The 16,373-nt window shown below is 37.4% G+C and overlaps 1 protein-coding gene across 3 annotated transcripts in view; it reads left to right on the top strand.

Annotated features, from left to right (window-relative positions):
- Window positions 1-248: 248 nt before the first annotated feature.
- Pik3c2g (phosphatidylinositol-4-phosphate 3-kinase catalytic subunit type 2 gamma) overlaps window positions 249-16,373 on the top strand; it is a 324,648-nt gene continuing 308,523 nt past the window's right edge. For all 3 annotated transcript variants that reach the window (XM_057780802.1, XM_057780793.1, XM_057780784.1), the window contains exons 1-4: window positions 249-926; window positions 5,387-5,469; window positions 9,077-9,231; window positions 13,367-13,481. In XM_057780802.1, the coding sequence (XP_057636785.1) occupies window positions 249-926; window positions 5,387-5,469; window positions 9,077-9,231; window positions 13,367-13,481 (1,031 nt within the window). The remainder of the gene's footprint in view (window positions 927-5,386; window positions 5,470-9,076; window positions 9,232-13,366; window positions 13,482-16,373) is intronic.

The raw sequence follows: 16,373 nt of genomic DNA, 5'->3' as shown, positions 1-16,373 counted from the left end.
AATAATGTCCTTCAGATTCCCCATGCATTGGTCCTCATGGACTACTTTAGTACTGGAGAAAGTCTCTCACCAGCCAAATGAACAATCCAACCATTTGTATATTTATTTTACACGTTTCTTTCCTGTAAGTGACTTTGTAACTAAAGACAGTTTTGTTTCCCTTTAACTAGGAAATTTTGTAACTTCTTTTACAATATCAAGGAGATATTTGGGATCAAGAAAATCCTCTCAGTTGCACAAAATCAAAAATGGCATATAGTTGGCCAAGAGACCCAAATGACCTTGACCCACAGGAAGATGGATATGATCACCAACACTTTCGCCATGCAAACCAGTGCCTTTCTTCCCACCAGGTCAAACTGGGCTTTGATGAGATCTTGGAAGAGATCAATAATAAAAACCCACTGTGTGAGAGTGACAAAGAAGAAAGCCCCCTTAACATGCTAGGTGCACCAAACTTGAGTTCAAAATGGCAATCCATCCATGGAGCTCACCCAAGATGCTTGAATGAATTCACTTCTCAGAGCCCTGACATCTCCCACTTTCAGTATGGAAAAACATCAGCCATTGGTTTTAATTCCACTGTATTACCTACTCATCAGATTACAGATGAGGGAGACTCCTGGAGAAATCCCACGGAAATATTTCACAGTGCGAAGGATCCCAGGTTTAATACTCTAACTCAATCATCTACCTTCTTGGATAAATGTAATCCACAAAAACAAGCAGGAAATGAACATCATAACTGTCATAGAGAACTTGAAAGTAGTGCCCTCCCTCATTATCCATCGTACTCAACGGACTCCATACTCTATAGAGACAACAAAGGAAGTGGAGATGTGAGCCTCGTGGAGCCTTCTCTGATGTCCCCTAACGCCCCCCTTCTACCTGGGGCATGGGAAAGCACATCGCTGGAAAATGCAGAGGTATGTGCAATACACGTAAACATGGAAACAATCACTCAGGAAAGGATTGGATTAACAGATAATAAAATTAAATAATCTCAAGTAGGAAAATCTATTAGTATTATTTAGAACATTTTATTTATTTCAAAATTTCCATGTTTTTAAATTAGAAACTATTGTAATAAAAAGTACACTTAACTTTCATTTTTCAGGTTCCCACTTCAACAAACTTATTAATATGTTATATTAATACAGCCTACGATAGTATATTAGCATATACTAGTACTTTTTAGCAGAGGGACTAGAGAGATGGCTCAGTGGTTAAGAACACTAACTGCTATTCTAGAGGTCCTGAGTTCAATTTACAAAACCCATTGCTGTAACCATCTATAATAGACTCTGATGCCCTCTTCAGGCATGCAGGTGTATATGCAGACAGAGCACTGATATGTATTTAATAAATAAATAATCTTTAAATGATAAATTTTAATGAATAAAAAAATAGCTTGAAGTTTAGCTGATGACATTTACCTATCTTCCTATTTTATGAAAATACACATATATTTCATCATATTTATCATTTGAGTCTCACTATGATGATTTCAAATCTTATTATCTTTATCTGCAGAGGGAAATGTTCTTATACACAAAAGCCCCTATATTATTTGATTGGCAGGAAAGTTGCTTAGGAACCAGACAAAAGTAGAAAATGAAGTCATTACTGTGCAATTGATGCTAATCCTTTCTTTGATTACTTTATGGTCACTACAATAACCATAGAGTTCTTGCATCATGTTTAAAGACTTCTCTGCTTATATTATTTAGACACCAATAAATCCAAAAGTAGACCACAAGAAAGAAGAAAGAGAAGGATAGAGAGATGGCACATAAACTTGGGGACTTGAGATCCCCAGCAACCACATAAAAATCCAGGCATGGTGGCATGAATCTACAATCCCTGTACTGGAGAGGCAGAGAAAGGCAGATCTCTAGATTTTTAGTCATCCAGTCAAGCCAAATAGATGAGTTACAGGTTTAGTGAGTGACCATTAATAAAGGAGGTGAAGAACTGATGGAGGAAATCACCTAACATCTGTCTCTGTCCTACACACACACACACACACACACACACATACACACACACACTTATACACAAAAACACACACATATACACATACACTCATACACACACATACACACACACTTATACACAAAAACACATACTCATACACACATGATCATACACAAAAACACACACTCATACACAAAAACATACACATCCATGCACACTCATACCCACAAATATATACACACTCATACATACACATACACACACACTTATACATGCACATACATATGCACACACACACACACACATATACCCACAGTCACACAGGAGAAGGAAGAGAGCAGGGGGAAACCTCTGCAGTTACAATATATAGGAGGAACCAAAAAGTTTTATTAAGTAATACTTTGAATAATACTTTGATATGTTGAACAGAAAAAATTTAGAATAATAAAAACAGATTTCTTGAATTTGGGGATGTGACTCAAACTGACCTGCTGATAAACAAACAGCAACAGGGTAAAACAATAGATATGAATAAAATATTACTTAACTCTTTAAGAAGGTCATTGGATAAGAAATGCCATGTTAAATTATCTGAATGAATTCTGTGTATTGATGTGGGAGTGTCATATCATTGGTTAATAAAGAAACTGCTTGGCCTGATAGGTTAGAACATAGGTGGGTGGAGTAAACAGAACAGAATGCTGAGAGGAAGAGGAAGTGAGGTAGATGCCATGCCACTCCTCTCCAGGGTAGACATGATGAAGCAAGCCACCAGGTCAGACACGCTGAATCTTTCCTGGTAAGACTGGTGCTACACAGATTACTAAATATAGGTTAGGCAAGATATGAGAATTCGCCATTAAGAGGCTAGAATTAATGGGCCAAGCAGTGTTTAAAAGAATACAGTTTGTGTGTTGTTATTTCTGGGGCATAAGCTAGCCAGGGGGCCAGGAGCTAGGCAGCAGGAACGCAGCCCACAGCTCCTTCAACAGAGTATATATTAAGAATATCTAATTCTTATCATGACAGTACAATAATCGGTATATTTTGTAGAAGGAGACTGTTCTTTCATTTCCCAGCTTCTCAGACCTGAAAAATCACACAGAAACTGTATTAATTACAACTGTTCAGCCTATTAGCACAGGTTTTTTATTAACTCTTACATCTTAAATTAACCCATTTCTATTAACCTGTGTATCACCACAAGGCTGTGGCTTACCCGATAAGGTTCTGGTGTCTGTCTCCTTTGGCAGCTACATGGTATCTCCCTGACTCTGACTACTCTCTCTATACATATCTCTGTTCAGATTTCCCACCTGGCTTTGCTATGCTAAACCATTGTCCATAAAAGCTTTATCCATTAATCAATAAAAGCACCAGATATATAGAAGAATAGCCCACATCAAAATTTCCCTACTGTTATAAATATTGTGAACATTAGACAAAGGTATAAAAGCTGCTGAATTCGGGCTTTGGACAACAGTCAGGACAGTACACAGAGTCCCTAAGAGCTGCCAGTAGATGAGTCTGTGCCTGAAGGGCAGCTCCTTGCAGCTGTGCAGTCTGGTGGAGTTGGAGAGCAAAGCTGGGCAGTCAGCTGCAGGTTTCAGAAGCAGCTTGGATTTGCTGGATATTGTGTTTTCAAAGAGGAAGCTATGCAGTGGGTGGGTTCAGAAGTCTCTGGGGATTTATTCTGTCTTGGATAAGTGTGGGGTTGTTATTTGGAAGACTTGAGATAATATTGAGAAAATTTCTCAAGTTAGTTGAAAATAACTAATTATAGAGTCAAGGAAGCAATAAATTGCAAATAAATGCAAAGTCTTCCAAATATAGGCAAATGACATTCAAATATTTAAAGTCAAAACAAGAGAAGAGTTTTACAAGGAGTTGGAAAGAGATTTCAGGGAGTGTGGCAACCATCTGATGGAGTAAAATTTCTCATCGGGGGGATGGGAGTTAGAGACAGTGGAACTAGAGACAAAGGGAACCAGAGAATAGAACCAGAGGCAGTGGGATTCAGAGGCCATGTGAATCAGAGTCACTGGACAGAGGCAGTGGGAGCTAGTTATTGTGAGTCAGAGACAGTGGGAGTCAGAGTTAGTGTGAGCCAGAGTCACTGGACAGAGACAGTGGGAGTCAGTCAGAGACAGTGGGAGTCAGAGACAAGTGGAGTCAGAGATATTGGGAGCCAAGACAGTGGGTTAATTTACTAATGAAATTATATTGAACCAAGAGATAAATAGAAAATTAAATAAAACTGAATAAGAAAAAAAGAAAATGTAAAATTAAAAACACACATTAAAACATATAAGCATGATGACCTGAAATAAAATCATTTTCATAATTATATTAAATACACATACACTCAAAATTCCAAACAATAAACAGAAAATAATATACTAGATTTAAAGAACATAAAGGCATAATTGCTATTAGAAAAATATTACCTTGACAGATAGATTAAAAAGGAAAATATCCAAGGGTTTAACTCTCAGCCTGAAAAGGATGATTGCTGTGTTTCTAATACCAGAAAATTTGATTTAAGACAGTATTGCTAGAGTTAAAAGAAATCATGTTGTAATGGCAAAAGAGTCTGTCAGAAGGAGATAATAAATTTAATGTGTACACAGTTGATAATAGAACATCTAAATATATAAGGCAAAGTAATTTACAAACAGACACATATGCATCCTCTAACTGAAAGTTTAATTCATATATTATGAACATATTAAACATATAGCAACAAAGGCACTAAGACACGGAATGATGATTTCTTCATAGTTTCAAAAAGCTATCCAGAATTCAATTGACTATCAGGAGGAAAGGGACCAAAGGAATGGTGCGATAGTTACACAATAGAATGCCAATGCTCAGTGGTTTAAACAATGGACTACTGGTAGATGACAATGGGAAGGTGTTTACAAAAGATACATCAGTTAGTAACAGAAGCCAAAAAAAAGAAAAAGCATTTGTAAGTAATTTAGAAATCTAAATGTTGGTAATTACAAATGGGTGGGTAGCATAATCTAACAGAGATATGGGGAAACTTAAGAAGACAGTACTGTCCCCCCTGCCGCTCCCCCCTCTTTCTCTGCCTCTCTCTCTTCCCCCTTCTCCCCTTTCCCTTTCTCTTTCCCCTCTATAGCCTATTAAATAAATGTTATACCCACCAAAAGGAAGACAACATTGTTCAATATTTCCTTAGTTATTGATAATACTGATGCATGCATTCTTGAAAACTAAAATTATATACCTAAGTTCTATATAATTTCTATATGTAAATATTTCAATAGAATTCAAAAGGTAAAATTAAATCTAAACTGAATTTTAGAAGATAATAAAATTACATAAACATGTTGATATTGTCTCTATGTTGAGCTCTATTAATTTAACAACTTTTTACTTCCAGACAGTTGGTTGTCCCATTCAAATAGTTGAAGTACCTCAAAGGAGTAGCAAGAGCCTGGCCTCATTTTGTGATAAAGTAAGAAAGTGAGTATTGCTCTTTTAACAAGCTTTGAAGTTTTTGTGTCTAAATAAATGTCTCTAATTTTCAGTCCACTCAGTAATTAGTTCTGCATGCAAAATGCAAAATCCCTGCAGCTTGCTAATACAATGAAACAATTTTTCACAAACTATCATTGATCATTTTGATGACTGGCTTTTCTTTTTCCTCTCCAACAAGTACACTTCCCCACTGAAATTTTGATTGAAAGATACATTCTCTATCAGAACTCCTTCTGTTCATTGGTAGTTTGATTTGCAGTGTATTTATTGCTGATGTCATATTCATGACATAAATATTTGGTGCATTTGGGCCTTGTAGCTCAGGCCTAAATTGTTACAGGTTCACCTCCCACCAGGGATATTCTGTTCATGTGAGTGCCTTCCAGCAGCTGAGTCTTCTCTCAGGAGATGCCATGAGGTTGAACCAGCACATACATATTTCTCCACTGAAAATATCATTGCTCTCTAGAGAATTTCAGCAATGTCCTTGATCTCCTTGCCAATGTAAACATTAACATTATGATATAAAGGTGATTGCTTTTTTCATGTTGTTGCCACTTATCTAGTGGGAATTTTTCTGTGTCTCTGAAAATTTAATATATTTTCTTTAGTCCTCTTGATTTTTATTTATTTGAAACTTTTGTCTTAAATAAAAGAAATACATATTTCTTTAAAGGTTTGGCTTCCTACTAATTGATAAAAGTAGATTAAAGATTTGAACCACTAACTAATTTAAAGGATATTTCTGTTCCTAAAATTTCTTCTTTTATTTATATAAGTTGATATTTTAAAATAAAAAATAAAAATAATCTTAGAGATAGCTAAAATCAAAACAAGACAAAAAATATCACTGACAACCACATTGGAAGACACGCTCACACACACACACATACACACATGCATGCAAATATATATTTTATGCAAATATAAAAACATATGCAAAACTGTATGAATGTTCAATTTTTCATTAATTTCTTGCTAATTTATGAAGTAAAAATCTAAAGGATCCATTAGATTCTTAAATTGGAATCATTAAAGACAACAATACTGATACTTTCATTACTAAAATAAAGTTCAGCAGTTAAGAGCATTTGCTACTCTTGCAGATGGCCCAAGTATGACTTCCAGCACCCACATCTGGTGGTTCACAACCACCTGTCGTTCCTGCCCCAGGGAATCTGGTGCACTCTTATGTACGCACTTGCACCTGCGCAGACCCAATGTTAGTATTCAGTCATCCGTACTGGCCAGTCCTTGGGGTCCTGACAGGATATGTGCTCAGCAGCATCCACTAAGAGCACCCCCTGTGCAATCTGCTACCTTCTCTTTCAAAAGGTTGGCCTTGCCCACCTCTCTCTCTCTCTCTCTCTCTCTCTCTCTCTCTCTCTCTCTCTCTCTCTCTCCTTCTCTCTCTTTCTCTTCCATCACCCTTGTTTCCAGGGTCAGGTCTCTGGCTCCCTCTCTGATCCCCTTTCTGTTCCCTTCTCTGCCACTTCCCCCTCCACTTCCAATAAACCTCTTATGTGAGCCTTGCTGCATGGCATGACTTCTTCCCACTGTTTTTAAATAAATTACAACACCCACGTATAGAGATGTGCATATACATATAATTTAAAATTTTTAATAAAAACAAGTCTTCAAAGCTGTAATTTTGTAATTCCTACCTACATAGTATGAGCAACAGCTATCTTAATGCGCCACTGAAGGGAGCGTTTATAAACTCCAGCAATGCTTCCATTTTCTAGCATGTAGTTATTCCTTAGATGATAAAATGTGGATGCTACAGCGACAGGGACGTGTCTTAGTGATTTTGTCAGTGACTTGTGCTGTGTGTTCCATACTCTTAAAAAGCACTTTTCCCCATTGATTTCTTTTTAAGTAATCATGAGCACTAAAGCAACCAACCACATGGTAAGGTTGGTGTAGTGGAGAGATATGAATGATTGCATCTGTAGCTTAAGTGTCTGTGTGTATAATGATTTCCAATCTAAGCACAGTATTCCCTTAATAAGATCTGTTAGAATTCATTCCGTACTTTGAATTCTCAATTCAAAACTAAACAAGGAAAGAAGAAAATCAATTTGAAATATGAAGACCAAGTTTCACAAGACATTTTCCCAACCCACAATGAAATAGATCTGAATATCTTATTGTATTTATCTTTCTAATAATTAAATAAGGTTAGTTAAAAGTTATTAACATTCATATGAACCTGTTGAAGATATTCTTAATTTCTTGATTGGATTGTTTTGACATAATTTTTCAAATCTCATTTAAAAAGAAATACCACATGATTATGAAATATAGTATAATTCCATAATACAAAAAAGAAGTCCCAGTTCACACTGAATGCCCTGAAAAGGTTAGGAAAGAATCAATCATGAGTTTGCACTTTAAATTTAACTGCTCCCAAAGGAAGAACCTGAAATTGTTCATGCACTGAACAGTATCTTGTTATATAAGTGCTAACATCTGAAGCAGAGAGAAGACAGGACGCGTCACTGTGCTATACACCTCAAGGCCCGCCCCACACTGACACACTTCTTCCAGCTGGAATCAACATCCTAAAAGTTCCTCTACTTCTATAAAGTGCAATACAATCTGGGGATCAAGTGTTCAAACACATGGGCATTTGAGAGCATGGAGAATATTTTACATAAGCCAAGCATGAAGGATTCAAAGATTAATATAGAATCATATTTTTCCATTTAAGAAGTGTTTGGATGTCCGAAAAACCAACACAAATAAATACCAGCAAGATTTTGTTTCACCAGGGGAAATATTTTGTATTTGTTGGCATCTTTGTAGTGTGTTCTACATATGGCATTAAACATGGGCCCACAGGGACCTGTCATGGCAATACAGACTGAACATTATGATGCTTTACATGGCTTCAGAGTCTGTAAATCCTTTGTGCCTTTCCTGTTTAACCCTCACACAAAGCCTTTGAAGTAGGTGGTAACAGCTCCTTTTGTGTGTACAAAGAGGCAAGTCAAACAGTGTGTCTCTGACTCCAAGCTTCCAAAGCAGTAGCATAAGAATTCAAACTCAGACTGTTTCAAGCATTAACTTTTTAGCAATTCTTTGACTCCAATGTTTGCTAATTTTTCAACATGCACTCATATCTCAATTTTTCTTGTAAAATCCACAGCTTCAAAGATTTTAGAGAAACAGGGACGTTATAGATTAGGCAACAACAAAAGAATCAAGATTCAAAGTGTACTTAAAGCTTTAGAGAACTAGGCATGTGCATGATCTGGGGGAGGAGCCATGGCATCAGGACCAAAGTCAGAAGTAAGTCACCCTGCACTGGCTGGATCATCCTGTCTCCTGTTAGAAAGCACATTCTTAATAATTTTAATTGGAACATTCCCAAGCCTAGGGATGCCTCTGTCCTTGTTCTTGGTTGTAATTTCTACCAAGCCAGCTTGAGTACATGTACCATTCCACAGAGGGAAGGTGGCTGCTTCTTGGTTTTCAGGGTTACAGATCCTGCTGGGGTTCTTTTTAATTGGGTGATAGTTTTCAAAAAAATAATAAAATGATGCAGATCATGTCCTAAGCCCTTTTTTTCTTTGTGTATACTTTTCAGAATAAGAGAATCATATAGTGCAAGTAACATTAATTCCAATTCTGGAAAGATCTGGGCAATCACTACTGTTTACCCATCCCAGCTCTTCGAGGGCACCAAGTTTAGAGTAAATGTTTCTATTAATGCGGCACAGAGGCTTCATCTTCTGCCACAAGGTAAGAATACTCGCAAGCAGACACACAAATCTCAGTATGAGTAGACGCCCTGAAATCACTAAAGGAACCAGCATTTGGTACTATTTTACCCTGAAGGGAAGTAACAGGAAATCAGCCATGAGCTATTTATTGAAGACATCTGACTTGTGAATAGGGAGTCTCTTTACATAGCTCTCCAGAAATCTTTGTTTCTTTGCAATTTATAATAGCAGGTGGAGCAAATTTTTGGCACGATTAAAATAGATGGAATTTCTAAAACTTTCCAGATGAAGATGATATATAAGTGAAAATGTCATTTCCTACCCAGCAGGAACAAGGTTTGTTCAGGTGGGTAATTAAATTGTGAGAAAGGAAGTGAGATGGTGACTGCTCCTACCGTGAGAAATTTAAGATCTCTGTGCCACATACGCTATCCCAGTTATCAATATAGTTGACTAAGAAGGAGTCCCTGGCTATGGTTCCAAGAAGTTTATATTATGTAACAGCGTAAATGAATGCAGACAGATTATAAAAATATATACAGCTTTAATGGGGAAATAGACTTACAGGACCACAGGTTCCCACCGAGAACAGGAAAGCAGAAAAGGGGCTGCTGGGATCATGCCCCGCAGATTTATCAGTAAACATTAGCCCGAGGCGAACACGCCCCCTAATGGGAGGGGCTTATCCCTACAATATTATATCATTTTTACTAGGCATTTTCTTTTCTATTACTTGAAGATTTCTTTAAAGTTATATAGAATGCTGGGGTTTGGGGTTTTTTTTTTGTTTTTTTTTGTTTGTTTGTTTGTTTTTGGCTCTGGTTTCGGGTTTTTGTTTTTTGTTTGTTGGTTGGTCTTTTATTTAGCAGAGCAATGCTTGCTTACTAAACATCCAGCTGTGACTATATGGGTTATTACTCAACAACAGGCAACAATTTTCAGATACACAGTGGACTGTCAAGTGTTTTCACTGTTTAATGTTTGTACTGTCTTCCTCCTCGCTCTAGTTGAGGCTTGAGTAAGCACAGAGGGTACAGACAGAGACCTGGTGTGTTGCTGTACCAGTTAAGAATCTGGCTTTAAACCAACTCATGCCGACTGAAGCAGAAAAGAAAACATTTTTAAACAATATAAGCGTTTCTTATAGAGTTTAAGAGTAGGAATGTGTCAAAGACTTAGGGGTTAATTTGAAGCACAAATGCTGAAACTTGGAATTCCTTTAAAGCCCCAAGCTGGTCTCTCTGTGTCACTGTTTCCCACAGCTTGTTCTCTGCTGATTCACTCATTGCTTTGTTTCTCCAAAACAAGAAATAAGGCCGAGCTTTCAAGCATACACACTGTTTGTCCAATGACCTACAGTCAGCCCATCTCTCTTTTACATCCAGTTCCCAATATTCAAAAGCAGGATTATGTTTCTCCAGCCAATGGTGCTGCATTTTGATCTAATCAACACAGATTCTGAGTCCAGTTGCTTAAGTTGCTGGAGAATTAAGGGTTAAAGAATGAGAAGAGCTGCATGAAGTGAGAGATGGCATGAAATGAAAAGAATGATTCTATCAAGGGCTACAAAAAATATAGGTATAAGTCTACCTAAGGAGGCCCTGGTATGTGTTTATTGACAATATGTGAATGAGGAACGTCACTTGATGATCTAAAGGCTTAAGGATAAAGATAGTGGCTTCAGGTGCAGACATACTAAGTATGAGACATCTAACAGGTCACACGCAACAGGTGACAGGATACATCACTTCACAGGAGCTCAGTAGACCGTTCTCCAAAGCTCCACACTCTGGGTAGCTAATTGCTTGGAACTGAAGGAATTCAGAAGTTCTTTGGGACCAGTCCTCTTTGGAACTTTCTCTTCTTGTAGTCTTCCTACAGACCTGACGATAGAAGCTAGGTTTCCTCACCCCACAGCTAGGCAAAACACTTACAAATATTGTACTAACTATCCATTACCTTTCCATGTGTAAGCTTTCCATAATGAAACTTTAAGGCCTGTCTTGACTCATAGTAAATCTTAGGCTCTTCTGCTCCAATAAAACTAAAGTAGGGGAGAAAGAAGGTAGACAGTGGGCTGTGCAGTCTTACATAAGCATTAAGAGAATATTTGTAACTAAGTAATAATCTGTATATGCTTCATGTAGCTCAGCACCTGCTGCCCTGACACCAGGAAAGTCAAACTGAGGTGTCTTTGGAGATCTTTCTGTTGTTTACCAGAGTCCTTTGCCATGAATTTTGTCAGTGGCCTCGTTTTGAGCTAACTTTAATCCATACCATCCTTTCAATATTCCCATGCCATAATATTATTAAGTACCCTCTGCCAGGACAACGTGCAGCCATCTGCCCTTCCCTCATGACCTCTATAATTATTTTCTATAACAATTTCTTTAATTACACCTTGATCTACCATAAAAATCTAAATTTTAAATGTAGTATGTTTCAGTTTTGCGACAATAACACCAATTGTACGACTCTGTTACTCAGTTTCGGTCAAAGTTGTTTTTTTCCCAACAAGAAGAAGAAGAAAAAGAAAAAGAAAAGATGACAAGGAGGAGAAAGAAGAGGAAGAAGAGGAGGAGGAGGAGGAGGAGAAAAAGGAGGACAAGGAGGAGAGGACAAGGACGAGGAGGACAAGGAGGGAGAGGAGGAGGAGGGAGGGAGAGGAGGAGGAGGGAGGGAGAGGAAGAAGAGGAAGAAAGAAGCGGAATAAGAAGAGCAGAAGGAGGTGGTGGAGGAGGAGGGGGAGGAGAAGACTGAGAAGAAGAAGAAGAAGAAGAAGAAGAAGAAGAAGAAGAAGAAGAAGAAGAAGAAGAAGAAGAAGAAGAAGAAGAAGAAGAAGAGGAGGAGGAGGAGGAGGAGGAGGAGGAGGAGGAGGAGGAGGAGGAGGAGGAGGAGGAGGAGGAGGAGGAGGAGGAGGAGGAGGAAGAAGAGATACAATTATAAAATAAACCACAGTTAAGTAAACAGAATTTCAGACAAAATTCCACTGGAAAATGTGGTTGGACATTTAAAATTGTCTACTAAAAATTCTTACTGGCTGAGTATTTGCAAGAGTCAGCACTGCCTGCTTTCGGTAATTGCCTCACACTGAAAGTTCATTGACTCACACTAAAAATGAGGAGCATGAAACATTTAAAATATATTGACCACATTGATCTATTTTGTTTACATCAACCAAATGGCAGATTCACAAAGGGCAGAGACTATGCCATTACAAACTTTTTGATAAGCAAGCTGAGCCCCATTGGTTGAAGAACATGTTTATTTAAATCTACTAAAAAAAATAAAGTCTATATTATATCCATGATTTAGCATAAAACAGAGTACCACATTTTTATGGTAGTAAAATTATCTTAATATCAAGTCAATAGCATATTATTTTTAAAAAATATTTATGTTTATTTTACTTTTATGTTTATATATGTGGGCAAAAGTGTATGTTCCTGCAACATGTATGTGCAGTGCCGGCTGAGGCTAGAAGGGGTCACTATCTCCCCTAGAACTGATGTTACATGTGTTTGTGATGCTCCAGATGTGGGGGATGAGAACCAAACTTGGGTTTCATGCTAAGGCAGAAAGTTCTCCTTATTGCTGAGCCACACCATTCCTGCCCCAAACCTATCTCTTTCTTTTTTTTAAAGTTTCTTTTATTTTTTATTATGTATATGGATGTTTTGCCTGCATGTTTGTCTATTACTGTGCATGCATCTGGTGCCCATGGAGAGAAAACACAACCTTGAATCTCCTAGATAGGAGTTATAGACAATTGGGAACTGCTGTGTAGGTGCTGAGAATTGAACTTGTGTCCTCTGGAAGAGCAGCCGGTGCTCTTAACTGCAGAACCAGCTGTCTAGCCTCCTAAGAATATCTTTTGTGCAGAGCCATAATGGATCAAACCATTATGTGTGAGAAGCACAATAACTAGCGTTGACATTTTCCATTGAGACAGAACTGAATTTAAAAATGATTGCAAGCACCCTTTATCTAAAATAACCATGAACCTAATAAATAGACAAATAAATGTGTTGTACTTTAATCCCCCTTGGTGTCTACAATGCTTCATAATGAGATTATCAGGTTTTGTGCTCAAAAGCTTCACAGTCAATGTTTCAGAAGCTCTACTCACTTTCATTCTTCACTTTTTTTTTCAGCTAATTATCTTGTCAAAGACCTAATTGCTGAAATTCTGCTTTTATGTGCAAATGAGCAGCTTTTCCCCAACGAGTATCTTCTAAGAGTATGTGGCTCTGAAGAATTTTTACAGATGTAAGTATCTTATTAAAGTCAATTTTGGTTGCTATAATTTGTCAGTTTTAAGCAGCAAGGTTTTGTTTCATTGTGTTTTAAAAAGACATCTTACAAACAGTATGTCTGTTGAGGATATGCTAATGGAATACCCTAGGCTTAGGTATCTGAGCTTGGTCTCTAAATGACGGTGCTGTTGTGTGAAATTTTGAAACCTTTGGGATGCAGTGCCTAGTCACTAGAGGGTTGGTGTTTGAGGGTTACACCCACTTGCAGTCCCTATCTACCTCTGCATCCTGATCCATTAGGACATGAGAATCCATAGCCACAAGCTCCCTTCTAAGCAAATGGACACCCTTGCCATGTTAGCATCCCTAACATGATGGGTGGCATCCCCTAAAACCTTCTACCTTAAGCCACTTCTGCACTTGCCCAAAGTCACAGAAAAGTAATTAGTATAGAAACCACACTGGGGAAAGAACTCAGAGTCTCGCACTTGCAGCCCCGTGACATGAAGTTATGACTTACAAAGTAAATTTATCCTCTGTGGAAAGATTTGGAAATTTTGTGAATCATATAGATGATCTTCTTTTTAGTATTATTTTATATTATCATTTGTATTTATTTATTGTTGAAGGAGCTGTGGGATGCATTCCTGCTACCCGCCTCTGGCTGCCTGGCTAGCTTATGCCCCGATATAACAACACACAAACTGTATTCTTTTAAACACTGCTTGGCCCATTAGCTCTAGCCTCTTCTTGGCTAAGTCTCATATCTTGCCTAACCCATATTTAGTAATCTGTGTAGCATCAGTCTTACCGGGAAAGATTCAGCATGTCTGACCTGGTGGCTTGTTTCATCGCATCTGGTCTGGAGAGGAGCGGCATGGCATCTGTCTGAGGCATCTTACCTCACTTCCTCTTCCTCCCAGCATTCTGTTCTGTTTACTCTACCCACCTATGTTCTAACCTATCAGGCCAAGCAGTTTCTTTATTAATTAACCAATGACCTTCCTCCATCAATTTATAGATATAATGATTTGTGTGTTATTGTTTTATGTGTATGGGTGTTTTACCTACATGTATGCCTATCTGTGTACCATGTGCATGTAATGCCTGTGGAGGCATGAAGGCAGCATCAGATCCCCTGGAATTGGAGTAACTGACAATTGTGAACTGAGATGAGGATGCTGGCATTGAACCCAGGTCCTCTGGAAGAACAGCAAGAACTTTTAACTGCTAAGCAATCTCTCTATACCAAAAAAGAAATTTTATAAGAACTGTGAATTAGGGTGACAAACTGATTCAGTTATCCTAGGATGATGATCCCCAGTGAAGGAGACTTTCAGCTTTAAAACTCAGAAGCTATTGGGTACTCTACCTTTAACAATGCTATTTGGAAAGATTACAGTTTGGAGCATAAATTAGTTCTTTGGCAATAAATAATGATTTTAAAATATAGGAATGTTAAGATTAATAATAATAATAATTTTCATAAAACAGTAAGTTGTTAGTTTATATTTATTTTATTTTTATGAATTTTATGATAAAATTTGCAAATCAAAACACACTGATATCAACCAGATAAAAAGTCTATGCATCTCACTGAACTTCTAGAGAGTTGAACGGCCATTTAAAAGCTGTGGACTGGGTTTAGATTTTATACATTCAACTATCAAACTTATTTTTATGCATTTATCCACCGTACACAGATGAAAAGGAGAGAAAGAGGGAGAGAGACAGAGAGAGACAGAGAGAGAGACAGAGACAGAGAGAGAGAGAGAGTATGAAAGAGAGATGCAATGTAGACTTAAAACTATATAAATAATTAGCTTTATATCCTCTTTCCATCTTTGCATTCAGTTCTTCCTGTCCCCTGCTATGAACTACTGTGAACTACTCCCCAGTCAGAATGGCTATCATCAAGAAATCCAACAACAACTGTGGGACGAGACATAGAAGGAAAAGAACCCTTATTCACTGCTGTGCAAGTTAATACAACCAGTATGGAAGTCACTGTGAAGACTTTCCACAAATTTAAAACAATAATGACCACATGGCCCAGTTGTTTCACTCCTGGGAATGTAACCAGCGAACTTCATAGCCCACTGTAGAGTTATTTCACCTCCACATTTATTGCTACTTTATTCATGACAGAAATTAATTTAAGTCAACTAAATTGTACATCAGCAGATTAATAAATAATGATAATTTGGTATACACACACATATAAATCCTATTCAACTCCAAATAAAAAGGTAATCACAAAATTTGCAGGAAAATGAATGGACCTAGGAGGTATATTATTAATAGTGGTCAAATGTCCTAGAAAGAAAAATACAGCAATTGCCTCCTCATCTGCAGATTCTAGCCAATAACATATGTATATGTGTAAACAAATGTTCTTGCAGGAACTGTACACAGAAAAAAAAGTAAGTTTTAAACACCTTTTAAAATAACTTAGACAGTTCACTAAAACACCTGAAGCCTGCTATGAATTTAAACTTTAAATATTTATTTACTTTTTTTAAAAAATCATTTTCGGTTATCACAACAAGCCACTTGTTTGTCGTTCCTTAGGAACCAGCCTTGAAAACACAAGGCAGCTTTAAGAAAAGATAAATACTTCTCTGTAATAGAGCATAAAAACTCAAATGTCTTGCAATCAAGTTTTTCCTTTGTGTTTGTACATGATTATAAATTTTATAAAAATCCCATGAGACTAAAAGCACTCTGTTTGAGAGTTCCATTTCGTCATTGTTCTAACACAAATGCACTTGAAAATACATCGGAGATGAATCACACTCAATCCAATAATCTGTGGTACCAGATTAACTGGGACTGACTCCTGGAACTTCTTATTTGACTTTTTATGTTATGAGTTATAGCAATAATTGTCATATTGTAACCATGA

Source organism: Chionomys nivalis, chromosome 1 (assembly GCF_950005125.1).
Source record: "Chionomys nivalis chromosome 1, mChiNiv1.1, whole genome shotgun sequence".
NCBI classification, from domain to species: Eukaryota; Metazoa; Chordata; class Mammalia; order Rodentia; family Cricetidae; genus Chionomys; species Chionomys nivalis.
This window is presented reverse-complemented; position numbering and strand designations above follow the sequence as displayed.